At 40.0% G+C, this 16,758-nt stretch overlaps 1 protein-coding gene across 2 annotated transcripts in view; it reads left to right on the top strand.

The window, feature by feature from the left end:
- Nucleotides 1-16,528, top strand: part of LOC138762180 (neurabin-2-like) — a 121,539-nt gene extending 105,011 nt beyond the window's left edge. For both annotated transcript variants that reach the window (XM_069935737.1, XM_069935738.1), the window contains 2 exons: nucleotides 12,975-13,145; nucleotides 14,919-16,528. In XM_069935737.1, the coding sequence (XP_069791838.1) occupies nucleotides 12,975-13,145; nucleotides 14,919-15,089 (342 nt within the window). In that variant the 3' untranslated portion in view covers nucleotides 15,090-16,528. The remainder of the gene's footprint in view (nucleotides 1-12,974; nucleotides 13,146-14,918) is intronic.
- The last annotated feature ends 230 nt before the right edge of the window (nucleotides 16,529-16,758 follow it).

The raw sequence follows: 16,758 nt of genomic DNA, 5'->3' as shown, positions 1-16,758 counted from the left end.
GGACCCATGATTCGGAGCCGAACAGGAGTGTGGGTATGACAACGGCTCTGTATACGCTAATCTTTGTGAAGTTTTTCAGTTGGTTGTTTTTCCAGACTCTTTTGTGTAGTCTTCCAAAGGCGCTATTTGCCTTGGCGAGTCTGTTGTCTATCTCGTTTTTGATCCTTGCATCTGATGAAATGGTGCAGCCGAGATAGGTAAACTGGTTGACCGTTTTGAGTTTTGTGTACCCGAGGAGATGTGGGGGGGCTGGTAGTCATGGTGGGGAGCTGGCTGATGGAGGACCTCAGTTTTCTTCAGGCTGACTTCCAGGCCAAACATTTTGGCAGTTTCCGCAAAACAGGACGTCAAGTGCTGAAGAGCTGGCTCTGAATGGGCAACTAAAGCGGCATCGTCTGCAAAGAGTAGTTCACGGACAAGTTGCTCTTGTGTCTTGGTGTGAGCTTGCAGGCGCCTCAGATTGAAGAGACTGCCATCCGTGCGGTACCGGATGTAAACAGCGTCTTCATTGTTGAGGTCTTTCATGGCTTGTTTCAGCATCATGCTGAAGAAGATTGAAAAGAGGGTTGGTGCGAGAATGCAGCCTTGCTTCACGCCATTGTTAATGGAGAAGGGTTCAGAGAACTCATTGCTGTATCTGACCCGACCTTGTTGGTTTTCGTGCAGTTGGATAACCATGTTGAGGAACTTTGGGGGGCATCCGATGCGCTCTAGTATTTGCCAAAGCCCTTTCCTGCTCACGGTTTCGAAGGCTTTGGTGAGGTCAACAAAGGTGATGTAGAGTCCTTTGTTTTGTTCTCTGCACTTTTCTTGGAGCTGTCTGAGGGCAAAGACCATGTCAGTAGTTCCTCTGTTTGCGCGAAAGCCGCACTGTGATTCTGGGAGAATATTCTCGGCGACACTAGGTATTATTCTATTTAGGAGAATCCTAGCGAAGATTTTGCCTGCAATGGAGAGCAACGTGATTCCCCTGTAGTTTGAGCAGTCTGATTTCTCGCCTTTGTTTTTGTACAGGGCGATGATGGTGGCATCACGAAGATCCTGAGGCAGTTTTCCTTGGTCCCAACAAAGCTTGAAAAACTCATGCAGTTTGACATGCAGAGTTTTGCCGCCAGCCTTCCAGACCTCTGGGGGGATTCCATCCATACCTGCTGCTTTGCCACTTTTCAGTTGTTCAATTGCCTTATATGTCTCATCCTGGGTGAGGACCTCATCCAGCTCTAGCCTTAGGGGCTGTTGAGGGAGCTGGAGCAGGGCGGAATCAAGCAGTAGTCTTTTTGGAACTGGTGGAAACTTTCTAGCATTTTGGTTTTTATCTAAAATATAAGTCAATTTGGTACATCAGTGTATACTTTTCAGATGCTGAACTAGGTGATTGATTCTAGTCATCAAATCTGTCCACGTGAACCTCGTTGCTGATTGTGTGCTTCCTAAAATTTGCCAGCACTTGGAATGAGGAGTCTGTTCATGGGCCCTGCAACAGTTTAGGCTTGCTACAAGAGCCACAAACTAATTTACTTTAATTAATTCTTTACAACCGGAAGAGAGAAATAAAAGAATAAATAAATTATTTGTAATGCTTTCTATTTTTTAATAATTTATTAATTTTTATTTGCAATGCTTTTGCATGTCAAGGCAATAGAAATTATTCCATAAGCTTGACAGCTTTGACATGACAAAAGTGAAGGTGTGACTTTCCCATCTGTAAAATGTTTTCTCTGCAGGATCTTGCCTGCACCTAAGATGTTGAGTATTAAGCATCACATAACTTCACAGATCAGATCAGGGAGTAACATGGTGCATATTTTTACCCTCAAAGACGTGAGCAATTTAATGGTGGGCAACATGGAATCTGACAGCAAGCACCATTCTGCAAAATTTGGGCCTTTATGTATGAGCTCAGCATTCATTAGAAATAATATTGTGGAGTTTTCCTGAGTTAATTCTGCTAGAGGAAATGAAAGGTGTACATTAGTACTCAGGTTAGAATGTCCTACAGAATACTGATTTGTCATAGCACTATTGGTCCTTGCATTCAAATGCTCATAGGTACTTAATCTGTTTCCCTTTACTTTTCTAAAACTAGTTACTCTGTTTGCACACTCTACTATGCCGGAAACCTGGTGTGAATCCTTGTACTCTGTTGATCCTCCCCAGCAGTGATTCAGTACAAAGAGACTGCCTTTGAAGGCTAGTGGTGTGCAGTTGGGACTGCATACCACTAGCTCTAAGATGAGTTCAGAGCTGGACCATGGCCAGACTTTGAGTGTAGAGCTAGGCCATGGCCAGACTTTGAGTGTGGAGCTAGACCATGGCCAGACTTTGAGTGTAGAGCTAGACCATGGCCAGACTTTGAGTGTAGAGCTAGACCATGGCCAGACTTTGAGTGTGGAGCTAGACCATGGCCAGACTTTGAGTGTAGAGCTAGACCATGGCCAGACTTTGAGTGTAGAGCTAGACCATGGCCAGACTTTGAGTGTGGAGCTTGACCATGGCCAGACTTTGAGTGTGGAGCTAGACCATGGCCAGACTTTGAGTGTAGAGCTAGACCATGGCCAGACTTTGAGTGTAGGCTGTTGTTCTGGGCTGGTTGCACCTGTTCCATTAATTGACAAATCACCTTGATCCTCTGGCATCTTTTGACACCTTCCATTGGATGTGATGGCAACTGCTATGTCCCATGGTCATGTGAGCTTAAGACAGAGAAAAATCTCTAGCACAGGGAGAGGTGTATAGCCAAACAAAGAGAAGCCGAGAGCAAAATGAAAATTTATTGTCATGAACGTGTTTGTTTTGTTCCAGCATCATTAGTGCAAATATTGCTGTAAAATTACATTATAAAATTACAAAAATGAGAGAAAGTGAGGTAGTGTCTGTTCAAAAATCTGATGACAGAGGGGAAGAAGCTGTCCTTGTGCTGTTGGGTGTTCATCTTTAGGCTCTTGAACCTCCTTCCTGATAGTAATAGTGAGAAGAAGGCATGGCTTGGATGGCGAGTTTCCTGAGGGTAGAGGTTGCTTTCTCAAGACACCACCTAGAGTAGATGTTCTCGATGGAGTGGAGAAAGATGGCCGAGTTTACAACTCTCTCGTTTTTTTCGTGTCCTGTGCATTAGCACCTCCATACCAGACAGTGAGGCAACTCGTCAGAATGCTCTCCTTAGTACACCTTAGAAATTCACAAGAGTCTTTGGTGACATATAAAATCTCATTGAGCTCCTCACAAAATACAGCCGCTGGTGAGCCTTCTTCGTGAATGGATTGACTTGGAGGCTCCAGGACAGATTGTTAGAGATGTCGACACAGAGGAACTAGAAGCTCTAAACCCTTTCCACTGCTGACCCCACTACATTGAGGACTGGTTCATGTTCTCCTGAGTTCCCTTTCCTGAAGTCACAATCAGCTCCTTGGTTTTGCTAATGCTGAGGGCAAGGTTGTTTTTGTCGCACCACTGAACTAGCTGATCTATCTCCCTCCTGTAATCTTCCTCGTTGCCGTCTTATTCTGCCGATGACTGTGGTGTCACCGGCCAATTTGTAGACGGCATTTGAATTTCACCTAGCCACACAGTCATGGGGGTAGAGCGAGTAGAGCAGTGGATAAAGCATGCATTTTTGAGGAGCACCTGTATTGATCATCAGTGAGGAGGAGACGTTTTTGATTTGTTCTGTCTGTGGTCTTCCATTGAGAAAGTCAAGGATCTAGTTGCAGGGGTGGTGTGGCGGGGGGGGTGGGGAGGGGGGGGGGTGGGGGGGGGGGGGGGGGTGGGGGTGGTGAAGAGGCCCAGATTTTGGAACTGGTTGACCAACTTTGAGGGTATGATGGTGTTGAAAGTTGAGATGTCATCGATGAAGAGTAGGCTGATGTATGTGTTGCTGTAGTCTAGGTGATCCAGAGGTGAGTGGAGAGCCAGTGATTATGCTTCTGTTGTGGAGTAATTCGGTTGGTGAATTGCAGTGGGTTCAGATCTTTGGTGCAAGCTAATTCTGGCCATGACCAACCTCTCAAAGTATTTCATCACATTAGGAGCTAGTGCTACAGGATGATAGTTATTGAGGCAGCTCAGCCCTGCTCTTCTTGGGCACCAGGACAATTGATGCCTTTTTGATGCAGGTGGGAACCTCGGACGGCAGGAATGGGAAATTGAATATGTCTGTGAACACCCTGGCTAGTTGGTTGGTACAGATTTTCAGTACCCTTCCAGGTATGCCGTCAGGGCCCGACACCTTTTTTAAATTTTTTTTATTTTTCACACTATGAACCATATCAACCAAAACTTACAAACGTTTCTCATTAAATTTACACAGTGGTCTTTTCACCCCTTTTTTTTCCCCTTTCCCTCCCTCCCCTCTACCCACCCCCCTCCAAAACCCACAAACATTCAACATATACAATACAACACAACCATAAAACATTATCTTCACACAAGGGAAAATAAACAGGAAAAATGTGTCATCTATTTATTACACACTGAATCTAGTCATTTTGTCTCCTTATCATTTTCATTCTCATTTTAGGGGATGGATGTCGTAGGCAAGCTCTCTCTGATATGTTCCATGTATGGTTCCCAAATTTGTTCAAACATTGTGACTTTATTTTTTAAATTATATGTTATTTTTCATAATGGACTACATTTATTCATTTCCATGTACCATTGTTCATGCTCTCTTCCATTTTCCAAGTTGACATACATTTTTTTGCTATTGCTAAGGCTATCATAATGAATTTTTTTTGCACTTTATCCAATTTGAGGCCTAATTCTCTACTTCTTATGTTACTTAAAAGAAATATCTCTTTTTTTTGGTATGTTAATTTTTGTAATTTTATTTAGTATCTGATTTAATTCTTCCCAAAATGTATTTAATTTCGTACACGCAAATGTTGTTCCCATTTCCTTCTTACAACGGAAACATCTATCCGATAATGTTGAATCCCATTTTTTTAAATTTTGAGCAGTAATATATTACTCCGTGTAACAAATTATACTGTATCATGCATAACTTTGTGTTTATTGTATTCTTCATAGTTCCAGAACATCACTTTTCCCATACTTCATTTTTTATCTTTATGTTTAGATCCTTTTCCCACTTCTGCATAGGTTTATAGTTTATTTCATTTTCCTTATCTTGCAGCTTAATGTACATATTGGTTATAAATCTTTTATTTATCATTGTATTCAAAGCTGCTTCCTTCAGGTAATCTCAAGCCTTTTATCCTTTAAATAAGCTTTCAGTTGATGATATGCAAACATTGTACCATGAATTATTCCATATTTGTACTTCAACTGTTCAAATGTTAATAAATTATTTCCCAAACAACAATTTTCTATTCTTTTGATTCCTTTTCTCTCTCATTCTCTAAAGGAAAGGTTGTCTATTGTAAAAGGGATTAGTGGATTTTGCATCAATAGTAATTTTGGTATTTGATAATTCGTTTTTTTTCCTTTCTAAATGGATCTGGTGAGTTTTTATATTTTACCAGCTTTTTACCCCACTTATAAAGTATATGTTCCGGTACCTTTTCCCCTATTTTATCTAGTTGTATCTTAGTCCAGTCTGGTTTTTCCCTTGTCTGGCAAAAATCTGATAAATACCTTAATTGTGCGGCTCTATAATAATTTCTAACATTTGGTAACTGCAAACCATCTTGATTATACTTCTCTGCTAATTTATCTAACGCTACCCTTGGATTCCTTCCATTCCACAAGAATTTCCTTATTATTCTCTTTAGTTCCTTAAAGAATTTTTCTGTTAAAGGAATTGGTAACGTTTGAAATAAGTATTGTATCCTTGGGAACACGTTCATTTTAATGTAGTTTACCCTCCCTATCAACGTTAGCGGTAATTCTTTCCAATGTTCTAAGTCTTCCTGCAATTTCTTTATTAGTGGCTGATAATTTAGTTTGTACAAGTTATTATCTAACCTGATCCCTAGGTATCGGATTGCTTGTGCTTGCCATTTAAATGGTGATTCTTTTATAAATTCTGTATAATCCGCGTTACTCATTGGCATCACTTCACTTTTATTTGCGTTGATCTTATACCCCGATATTTCTCCATATTCCTTCAATTTCTTATGTAATTCTTTTACTGATACCTCTGGTTCTGTTAGGTATACTATGATGTCATCTGCAAATAAGCTGATTTTATACTCCTCTTCCTTTATTTTTATCCCTTTTTATTTTCTATTTTTATCAGTTCTGCCAAAGATTCTATTGCTAAGCCGAACAATGAGGGGGATAGTGGACATCCCTGTCTAGTTGACCTATTTAATTTAAAGTGACTCAATACATGTCCATTTACTGTTACCTTCACCAATGGTCCATTATACAATGCTTTAATCCAATTAATATATTTTTCTGATAGATTGAACTTCCGTAATACATTAAACAAGTAATTCCACTCTACTCTGTCAAAGGCTTTTTCTGCGTCTAGAGCAACAGCCACTGTTGGTTTCTTATTTCAGTTGTAATAGTTCTGAACGGGAATATGTGATGATGACTCCCATCAGAGCTGCACGCAAAGAGTTGGCACTGTGAGGCGCCATCTTTTCTGTCACATCCCACAGACTGATGAGGAAGCCCTCTGAACACAAGAGCATGTGTTGCCCATCTCAACTTGCTGCTGTATTCCAGAATGTCAACCTCGCATCTCCAGGCTGAGCAGCAATACCATTTGTACCAGCTTGCTCAACACCGGCCCTTACAGGCAACTTCTGCATGTTGAGATATAGTGTGATTCATTGTCAGTGATTCCTGGCCCAGTATCACACCATAACAGGGAAGGCAAGATTTTATGCCAACTTCCCTGAACCCAACTTCCTGGCATGGTTGCATACATTAATGAGGAGGTAATGGGTAGTACTAGATAAGTGTCAGGTTTATTGTCCTCTAATTGCACAAGTGCAACCCAACGAAACAGCATTCTTCGGTCCTTAGAACAAAGCATGCATGCACACACATCCAGATGTAACACTTCATATACTGGACAAATATTTCATTTATACAATAAATCAAATTATTCCATGTAAATGAGAGTGTTGGATGGTTAGTGTGAGCCATTCCTTTGGTTGTTTAGCATTCTCACTGCCTGTGGGTAGAAGCTGTTCCTCAGCCTGGTGGTGTTGGTTCTGATATTCCTGTATCTCTTTCCGATGGGAGCAGCTGAAAGAAGCTGTGTGCAGGGTGGAAGAGGTGCTCAATGATTTTGTGTGCCCTCTTCAGACAACAATCACACTAATGGAGAGGGAGGGAGACTCCAGTGAGCCTCTCTGCCACTTGTATGGTCCTGTAGGTTGACTTCGGATCCATTTCTCTGCAGCAACCATACCACACTCTGATGCTCGATAGAGCTCCTGTAGAAGGATGACATAATGGTGGCCAGTAGCCTTGCTCGCTTCAGCCTTCTTAGGAAGTGTAGTCGCTGTTCTGCCTTCCTGACAAGTGAGGAGATGTGTGCTGATAATGGACAGATGGAGCCAGCCTCTGTCTCAATACTCCTCCTTCTTCCCCTAGCTCCATCATTTCTTACCCACGCCCCCCTCCCCATCCTTTCCCCCCCCCCACCTCATCTAGTTCCATCTATTCCTTCCTGCCTCTCTCTCCACTCCCTCTGCCTCTCACTTCCATATACTGATACTTCTTCTACTCTCTGTCCTAATGCCTGGTCTCAATTGAAAATGTCAGCCAGGCCTTTGCCTTCATGATGCTGCTTGACCCACTTTGTTCTTTGACAGTCTTTTTTTGTTCATAAACATGGATTAATGTACATTGGATGTAGTGTAAAGTTGGATGATTCACGTGGATAGAAATAATTCAATTTGACTGTTAATGATTATAGACTTATCTCTCTGGTCTCTTTGTTCAACTAAAATTGATCAACTTATCACATTTTAGCACTATTTTGAAATGTGCTTGCCATATTTGCCTTCAAGTTTACAATTATTTTCGCTGTAAAAAGGAAACGGGAACAACAGTTCATGCAATCTTGACATGTGAGAAAGTGAAAACATTTTGGGAAGATCTAAACCAGATATTAAATAAAATCACAAAAAGCAATATACCAAAAAACCCAGAGATCTTCCTCCTAAGTAATATAAAAAACAAAGAATTTGGACTTGATTTGGATGGAGCACAAAAAAGATTTGTTATGATAGCCCTAGCTGTAGCAAAAAAATGTATTATGTCAACCTGGAAATTAGAAGATAATTTGAGAATACAACAATGGTATATAGAAATGAATAAATGTATTCCAGTAGAAAAAATAACATACAATTTAAGAAATAACATTACAATATTTGAACAAATATGGGAGCCATACATAAAACACAATAGAGAAAACCTACCGTGGACATCTACCACCTAAAATGACAGAAGGAGAAGATAATGAAAAGAACTGACTCAGTGGAATTTCTTGTTTATTTTTATTGAGTGACAACATTGTTTAAAGGGCTTAATGTATCTTATATTCTAAACTTTAAATAAGTGGGAGGGGAGGGGAGGGGAGGAAGGAAGGGGGAGAAAACGACACTATATATTTGAAAAGAAAAATGTATCTTGATCAATATGGTTTATAGTGTGAAAAATAAAAAAAATTTTAAAAAAGTTTACAATTATCAAATTAATTAACTGGATATAAAAAGTTTTAAATTGCTTGAGAAATGACAGGACTATTTTATTGGACTTTTGACTGGCTATGTGTATCTGATGATTTAGGCTTGGTTGATGCCATCGTAAATAGGAGTTATAGTCAGGTGGTCACACCTGGCCCACAGGAGAAGAGGCAGTGGGCTACTGTTAGGAAGAATAAAGAGAAAGGTCAGGTACCAGAGAGAGCATCTGAGTTTTAAATACTCAGAAATTGCTACTCCTCCTTGAGTACTGAGGAAGGGGATAGTCGGGCTAAGGTAGGCAGAGGTGTAGGGTCAGCCTCTGTTGCCCAGAAAGGAAGTAATAGGATGAATAGGGCAATAGTTATAGGGGACTCGATGGTGAGGCAGACGGACAGAGGATTTTGTGGATGAGATCAAGAAAACCAGATGATGGTTTGCCTCCCTGGTGCTAGGGTCTGGGATGTGGCTACACGAGTCCAGAGCATCCTAAAGGGGGAAGGGTCATGGTTCACGTCAGTACCACGACATTGGTAGGAAGGGAGAAGTGGTCCTGCAAAATGAATATAAGGAGTTAGGCAGGGAGCTCAGAAGAAGGACCACTAAGGGTGTAATCTCTGGATTACTTCCTGTGCCACACGATAGTGAGGGCAAAAATAGTCAGGTGAAGATTGAATGTGTGGCTGAAGGGGTGGAATAAAAGACAGGGTTTTAAGTTCTTGGACCACTGGGACTGTTTCTGGGAGAGCTGGGACCTATACTGTAAGGATGGGTTACATCTAAATCCCAGAGGTACCAGTCTCCTGGCAGGGGTGTTTGCTAGGGCTTTAAACTAGTAAGGTTTGGGACAAGGGTTCATGTCAGGGAGGATAACATTAAAAGAGTATTTAGGCAAAGAAAAAAGGCTTTTTCACACAATCTGGAGGTGGAACAGCAGCAGGTAATAAATAGTGGCCATAGTAACAATTGTAGGGAGGGTGAGAGGCAGAAAGTTAAAGGTGGAAGATCTCTGAGATGCATTTATTTCAATGCAAGGAGTGTGGTAAACAAGGTGGATGAACTAATGGTGTGGATTGACACGTGGTGTTATGATGTTATAGCAATTTGTGAGACATGGTTGAAGGAAGGTTGTGACTGGCAGTTAAATTTTCCGGGATTTTGCTGCTTTAGACATGACGGAATTGGTGGGGTACGAGAGGGAGGTGTGTCGTTGCTTCTCTGGGAAGATATTACAGCGGTGCTGAGGAAAGATAAATTGGAGGACTCATCGCACGAGGCTCTTTGGGTTGAACTAAAAAATAAGAGAGGCTACAAATATAGGGGTATATTATAGGCCGCCAAAAGAGTATAGGGTACTGGAAGAGCAAATGTGCAGGGAAATAGCTGAGATGTGTAGTAGAAATAGGGTTGTGATAGTTGGGGATTTCAATTTTCCTAACATTGATTGGGAAACACAATCAGTGAGAGGGCAGAATGGGTTAGTCTTTGTACAATGTGTTCAGGATTGCTTTTTACAGCAGTATGTTGAGATGCCTACTAGAGGGGAGGCAGTGTTAGATCTATTGTTAGGGAACGGAATAGGGCAGGTGATGGAAATGGGTGTTGGTGAGAACTTTGGGTCTAGCTTCAACTGAAATATGGAAAGGGCTAGGTTGAAGGTCTTCGAGTGGGGGAAGGCTAGATTTGAAGAAATGAGAAGGGATTTGCAGAAAATTAGATGGGCTGATCTTTTTTCTGGAAAGAATGTAGAGGAGATTTGGAGGGTATTTGAAGAGATATTGAGAGTACAGGATCTTTACGTCCCAGTCAGATCGAAAGGTAAGGCCAAAAGCTTTAGGGAACCGTGGTTTTTTGGAAAAATAAGGAAGTTTGTTTGGGATAAGAGGGGGGCATTTACTAAATTTAAGAAGCAAAAAATGGATAAGATGTATGATTATTACATAGATTGCAGAAAAAACCTTAAGAAGGATATTAGAAAGGCAAAAATAAGGAATGAGATGTCAATAGCTGATAAGGTAAAAGTGAATCCTAAGGGTTTTTACAGATATGTAAATAGTAAAAGGAGGGTTAAGAATAGAATAGGAACGCTGGAAAATGAGAGCGGTGAACGGTACGAGGAACCGTATCAGGTGGGAGAGATATTAAACGATTTTTTTCTCATCTGTGTTCACGAAGGAAAAGGAGATTGGACTACGTGAGATAAGTGAGGCAAATGGCTTAGTTATGGAAAAGATAGGGATTAATAAAGAGAGTGTTTTGGAGCTTCTAGGGTCAGTAAAAGTGGATAAGTCTCCTGGTCCTGATGGAATATTCCCCAGGACATTAAGGGAGGTCAGGGAGCAAATAATGGAGGCACTGTCAGAGATTTTTCAACGATCACTGGAGGAGGGTGTGGTGCCGTGGGATTGGAGGGTTGCTAATGTAGTTCCTTTGTTTAAAAAAGGCACGAGTTGTCGGCCAAGTAATTATAGGCCTGTAAGCTTGACTTCGGTGGTAGGGAAAGTTATAGAGGGTATTCTTAGAGATGGTGTGTATAAATATCTAGATAAGCAAGGATTGATCAGGAGCACCCAGCGTGGGTTTGTGAAGGGGAAGTCATGTTTGACAAACCTTGTTGAGTTTTTCAAAGAAGTGACAAGAAAGGTGGATGAAGGTAGGGAAGTTGATGTAGTCTATCGATTTTAGCAAAGCTTTTGATAAGGTTCCACATGAAAGGTTAATAAGGAAGGTTCAGTCACTAGGGATTCATAGGGAAATAGTAAGATGGGTTCAGAGGTGGCTGGAGGATAGACAGCAGAGGGTCATGGTGGACAACTGTCGGTCAGGATGGAAGCCTGTAATGAACGGTGTGTCTCAAGGATCGGTGTTTGGTCCCCTGTTGTTCATAATTTATATTAATGATTTGGATGATGGGGTGGTTAATTGGGTAAGTAAATACGCAGATGTGAAAATTGGGGGAGTGGTGGATAGCGAAGAAGGTTTTCAGGGATTACAGAGGGATTTTGTTTGGAGAGTTGGGCTGAAAGATGGGAGATGGAATTTAATGTAGAGAAGTGTGAAGTGCTTCATTTCAGTAAAAATAATCAAAATAGGACATGTAGTAAAGGGGAGGACATTGGCGAATGCACAAGAACAAAGAGATCTTGGAGTTATGGTGCAGCGTTCCTTGAAGATGGATTCTCATGTTGACAGAGTGGTTAAGAAAGGATTTGGTATGCTGGCCTTCATAAATCATAGCATAGAGTATAGGAGCTGGGAAGTGATGCTGCGACTGTTTAAGGCATTGGTGAGGCCAGATTTGGAGTATTGTGTTCACTTCTGGTCTCCAAATTATAGGAAGGATATAGATAGGTAGAGAGGGTGCAGAGAAGATTTACAAGGATGTTGCCTGCCTTAAAATACCTAGAGTACAGAGAAAGATTGAAGAGGTTAGGACTATATTCATTGGAACGTAGACGGTTCAGAGGGGATTTGATAGAGGTGTTTAAAATTATGAAGGGAATAGATAGACTAGGTGCAAGTAGACTCTTCCCCCTGAGAGCATGGGAGGTTGAAACAAGAGGACACAAGTTGAGGGTAAGGGGTAAAATTTTAGGAGTAACATTAGAGGATGGTTCTTCACTCAGAGAGTGGTGGCTGAATGGAATAATCTTCTGGAGGAAATAGTTGAGGCAGAGTCAATTCTTTCATTTAAGAGGAAGGTGGATATATACATGGATAAGAGGGGGTTGGAGGGTTATGGGCGAAGAAAAGGCGGGGGGGATCCCGCGGTTGTTTGAGTGAACTGGTGTGGACTTGAAGGGCCGACCGAAATGGCCTGTTTCCATGCCATAAACTGTTATATGGTATTTTCTGAATCTGAACTATGCGTGTGTTTTTGAATTCCTCTGTCAATCAGTCACACATCGTAAGGGTGAAGAGCCATGCTATTTTCCCCAGCCTGCTCAACACTAATCCTCAGCATCTCCATGTTGTTGATCCATTCAACTCCAAGAGCAATGCAGCACAGAAACAGGTCCATACTGAGCCAGTCCCACTTACCAGCACTTGGCTTATATATCTCTAACCCTTCCTTTTCTGTGTATCTGTTCAAATGTCTTTTAAATATTGAAATTATACCTGGCTCTACTATTTCCTCTGGCATCACAACCTCTGTATGAAAAGTTGCTTTTCACTTTTAAAGTTGCTCGGTACATAAGCAAAACAGTATAAATTAAGATTCCTAATGGAAAAAAAGTATTATTGGTGCAAGAAGTGGGTCTGAATTGCTTGTAATAACAATTTTTAATTTCCCTTTTAATATCTGAACACCCAAATGTATAGGATTATATCCATTTCTTAATGATTTTATTTGCCTTGTCCAAACAGATATTTGATACACAACTGACAACAGGGCAAATCCGAACTCTTCCTGAGTGGACTACCCAACAAGTCTGTCAGTGGCTGAAGGAAATTAATTTAGAGCAATGTGCTGCCAGTTTTTCTTCTAAAAACATTGATGGAGAACAATTAATGCTGCTAGATAGCAATAGACTTAAGGTATGTATGACATGGTCTTCCATATGTGTTGTAATTCTTGGACTCTCCCCTTTAAATGTTAGCTTCAGAAAGCTTTAAATATGTTTGTATGGGCCAGTAGATTATGAAGTTCAATCCGTTTATTCTCAAACTGTGAGCAAAACTGTTAACGCTTCATCGATTTATGCACAGAAAACATTGTGTCAGGACATCGGTTGAATTGAACTGAAATAAAATGTTCCAGTATTGCCACTAGGTAAAGAATTAAATATGAAATTCATTTTAAAGAAGAATCTGGAAAATGGCTAGTGGCAGAACATATCACGTTGACAATAGAAGAGAAAGTAACATCTTCCCTTTTCACAGCAATTTCCCATGCAATAGCTGTGTCAGCTGACACCCCTTAAGAGATGTCCACACAAGCCACTGGCCAAGTACTGGAAAATGGAATTATTGCCCAGTGGTCGGCATAGATGTAGTTTAGCCAAATGGCCTGTTTCCAAGCTGTTGAGCTCTGTGTCCTATTATTAAGCCCTCTACATTATCCAGGGGCAGAATCAATCTTTACACATGAAGCCGTGATTTATTTATAATCATTTCAATTTAATACATTTGCTGTGGCCCCTTGCACATCGACACCAAACACAGACTGCATGGAGTCTTTCATAGCTCCCAAGCTTCTAGCTGTCTATCATTTTGATTCACCATCCCCCTCCCATACTGTTTTCCATGTCCTCAGCATCCCAAATTTCAAAAGGTTCAACAAATGCTCAAGAAGTTTCATCTTTGAGCCTTATGGACTATTGTGTTTCATCTTTTCAATAATACAGCCATTTGCCTTTCCAGAAATATGGATTGCATTTTTTTTTGATTGCAGTCAGTTCATCCCAGAAAAGACTTTGCATAAACTAGATTCATTGTTCATCAACCTTGTGTTTTTCAAATGTCAAACTTAACATAACATAACATAACAATTACAGCACGGAAACAGGCCATTAGGCCCTTCTAGTCCGCATCGAACCAAACACCCCTTTCTAGTCCCACCTCCCTGCACAATGCCCATAACCCTCCATCTTCTTCTCATCCATATACCTGTCCAACCTTTTCTTAAATAATACAATTGACTCCGCCGCCACTATTTCTCCCGGAAGCTCATTCCACACGGCTACCACTCTCTGAGTAAAGAAGTTCCCCCTCATGTTACCTCTAAACCTCTGCCCCTTAATTCTTAACTCATGTCCTCTTGTTTTAATCTCTCCTCCTCTTAACGGAAATAGTCTATCCACATCCACTCTGTCTATCCCTTTCATAATCTTAAATACTTCCATCAAATCCCCTCTCAACCTTCTACGCTCCAAAGAATAAAGACCTAATCTGTCCAATCTCTCGCTATACTCTAGATGCTTAAACCCAGGTAACATTCTGGTAAACCTTCTCTGCACTCTCTCCACTCTCTCTCTCCACTCTGTTTATATCCTTCCTATAATTATCAAATCCCCTCTCAACCTTCTACGCTCCAAAGAATAAAGACCTAATCTGTCCAATCTCTCGCTATACTCTAGATGCTTAAACCCAGGTAACATTCTGGTAAACCTTCTCTGCACTCTCTCCACTCTCTCTCTCCACTCTGTTTATATCCTTCCTATAATTAGGCGACCAGAACTGCAACTGTTTTAATTCTTCTGAATTCTGTAAATTGAGAACATTCAATTTGTACTCTGCTCATGCATGCAGTAGAATAGGGTTAAAATCGGGTTGCTGTTTACGACATTTTGTTATTCTTCAACTTTGCAGGCTTTGGGCATTACCAGTCAAAATGATCGTGCCACCATTAAGAAAAGGCTTAAAGAAATTAAGAAAGCATATGAAAAAATAGAGAAACAAAGAGAGAAAATACAAAAGAAAGAGAAAGATCAACAGCGAAGATCTGGTACACAAGGCACATCTGTAGAAACAATATGTTAAATAGGACTCCAAGTGCAATTGAAAACAAATGTTTTAAATAGTTGTCCTATTTAGTGTTTCAGTACGTTGAACACTTCGCAAGTTAATTGATTCACTTATACAGAGTAACTAATGTACGTTAGTTTGACATTTTATATTAGAGAAATTTATGGTACATTTTCTGGTTTGTTTAATGGAGTAGGTAATTTTCTGTATATAATGTTCATATGTTTTGTAGGTTTATTATTCTATGCAGTCTCGATTAGCTCTGGCCTTAATAGTAATAAATGAAATTAATATTTTATTAAAACAAGCACACTATTTTGCTAAAGGGTGTTGAAAGGGGTGTTGAAATGTAATCCAAACTACATTGCAACAAAAATTACACCACCCAGTTGATTGATTATGTACAGAGTTGCAGAGAATGAGGTACAAAGGTGGAACACTATTAAGCCTTGGCATTAATTGATTCATTGTTCAATGTGCATGTCACCAAGGGGTAAAATTGCAATAGCTTTTTGTATTTACAGTGAAAACTGAACAATGGTATGATTTTATAATTCTGTACTTTATAAATCCGTTGCACAGAAGGGGAACCACTGTATTGTCTTATGTCCTTAATCTTCTTTATTGAACTTGCTAGTGATCAATTTTTATCCAAAGTACAAATGATGATCAGAAGTGATTACAGGAATATCTCATTGAATATTTTAATATAGTAATTTACATAAACTAAGCTTTGACATCTGTTGTTACCCTTGAATCTTTGGGAGTTTAATATCTTTCCCACTTGCAAGTTTTTAATTATGTGTGTTAGCTGTGATAGTTTTGTGCTTCTCTGATTTCAGTTTCTACACTTTACTGATTTTTTATCATCCAAAATATGAAAATCTTCATAGTGTGTTCACTGAAATTTGATATTTGTTAAAACAGCTCCCAACTTTTGTTTCTGGACACCAAGATTTAACTAATATAATATAGGTATATGACCTTCACTCCCTCTGCCACGTCCATCAAAAGATAAGATACAGCAAATGTAAAGGTAAAACATAACATTGATTATCTGCTTACTCCCATCTGCCAGTTTGATCAGCTTCCACGTGACTTTCTGATGCCTATCCACTCAGCTCACCTGTATTCTCCTTTCTGTCCTATCCATTTAGCACAGATTACAAATTTGATATTCAGAGCATGCCTGGTTCCCTTAGGAATTCATGATTACAGCAAAAAAATGTATTTTACATTATTTTCCAATTTTGCATTTTTAAATAGAATTGGAAAACAGATTTAAAGAATTACCTAATTAAGAAGCTACTTGAGTAGATACACAGTACTTTGAGGGATCATTGAATTTCTTAATGTAAAATATTTTCTTGATTTTCATTTGAATGTAATTTTCTGAAGTTTAAAAACTGAAAACAAAGAGCCATTATTTACTAATCATTAAAAATCAAATCTGACTTCTTGTTGCGTGGAGTACACTTTTTGTCAGTGGGTGTTACTGCCAACATTTGCAACCAGGAAGTTATTTTCAGATGTCTGATGACACAGTTACAGCAGAATTTAAAGGTTTTGTAATTAAGGAATCTGTTTGTTTTCGTCAGCGTTAACATTTGTTCCCGTCATTACTAAAGAAACATTGATAAAAGGAAAGGGAAAAATTGGTTATTTTTCATTGGTCAAGGAATAA

Source organism: Narcine bancroftii, chromosome 4 (genome assembly GCF_036971445.1).
Source record: "Narcine bancroftii isolate sNarBan1 chromosome 4, sNarBan1.hap1, whole genome shotgun sequence".
NCBI lineage: Eukaryota > Metazoa > Chordata > Chondrichthyes > Torpediniformes > Narcinidae > Narcine > Narcine bancroftii.
Note: the sequence above shows the minus strand (reverse complement) of the source record. Positions and strands in the feature narration are given on the sequence as shown.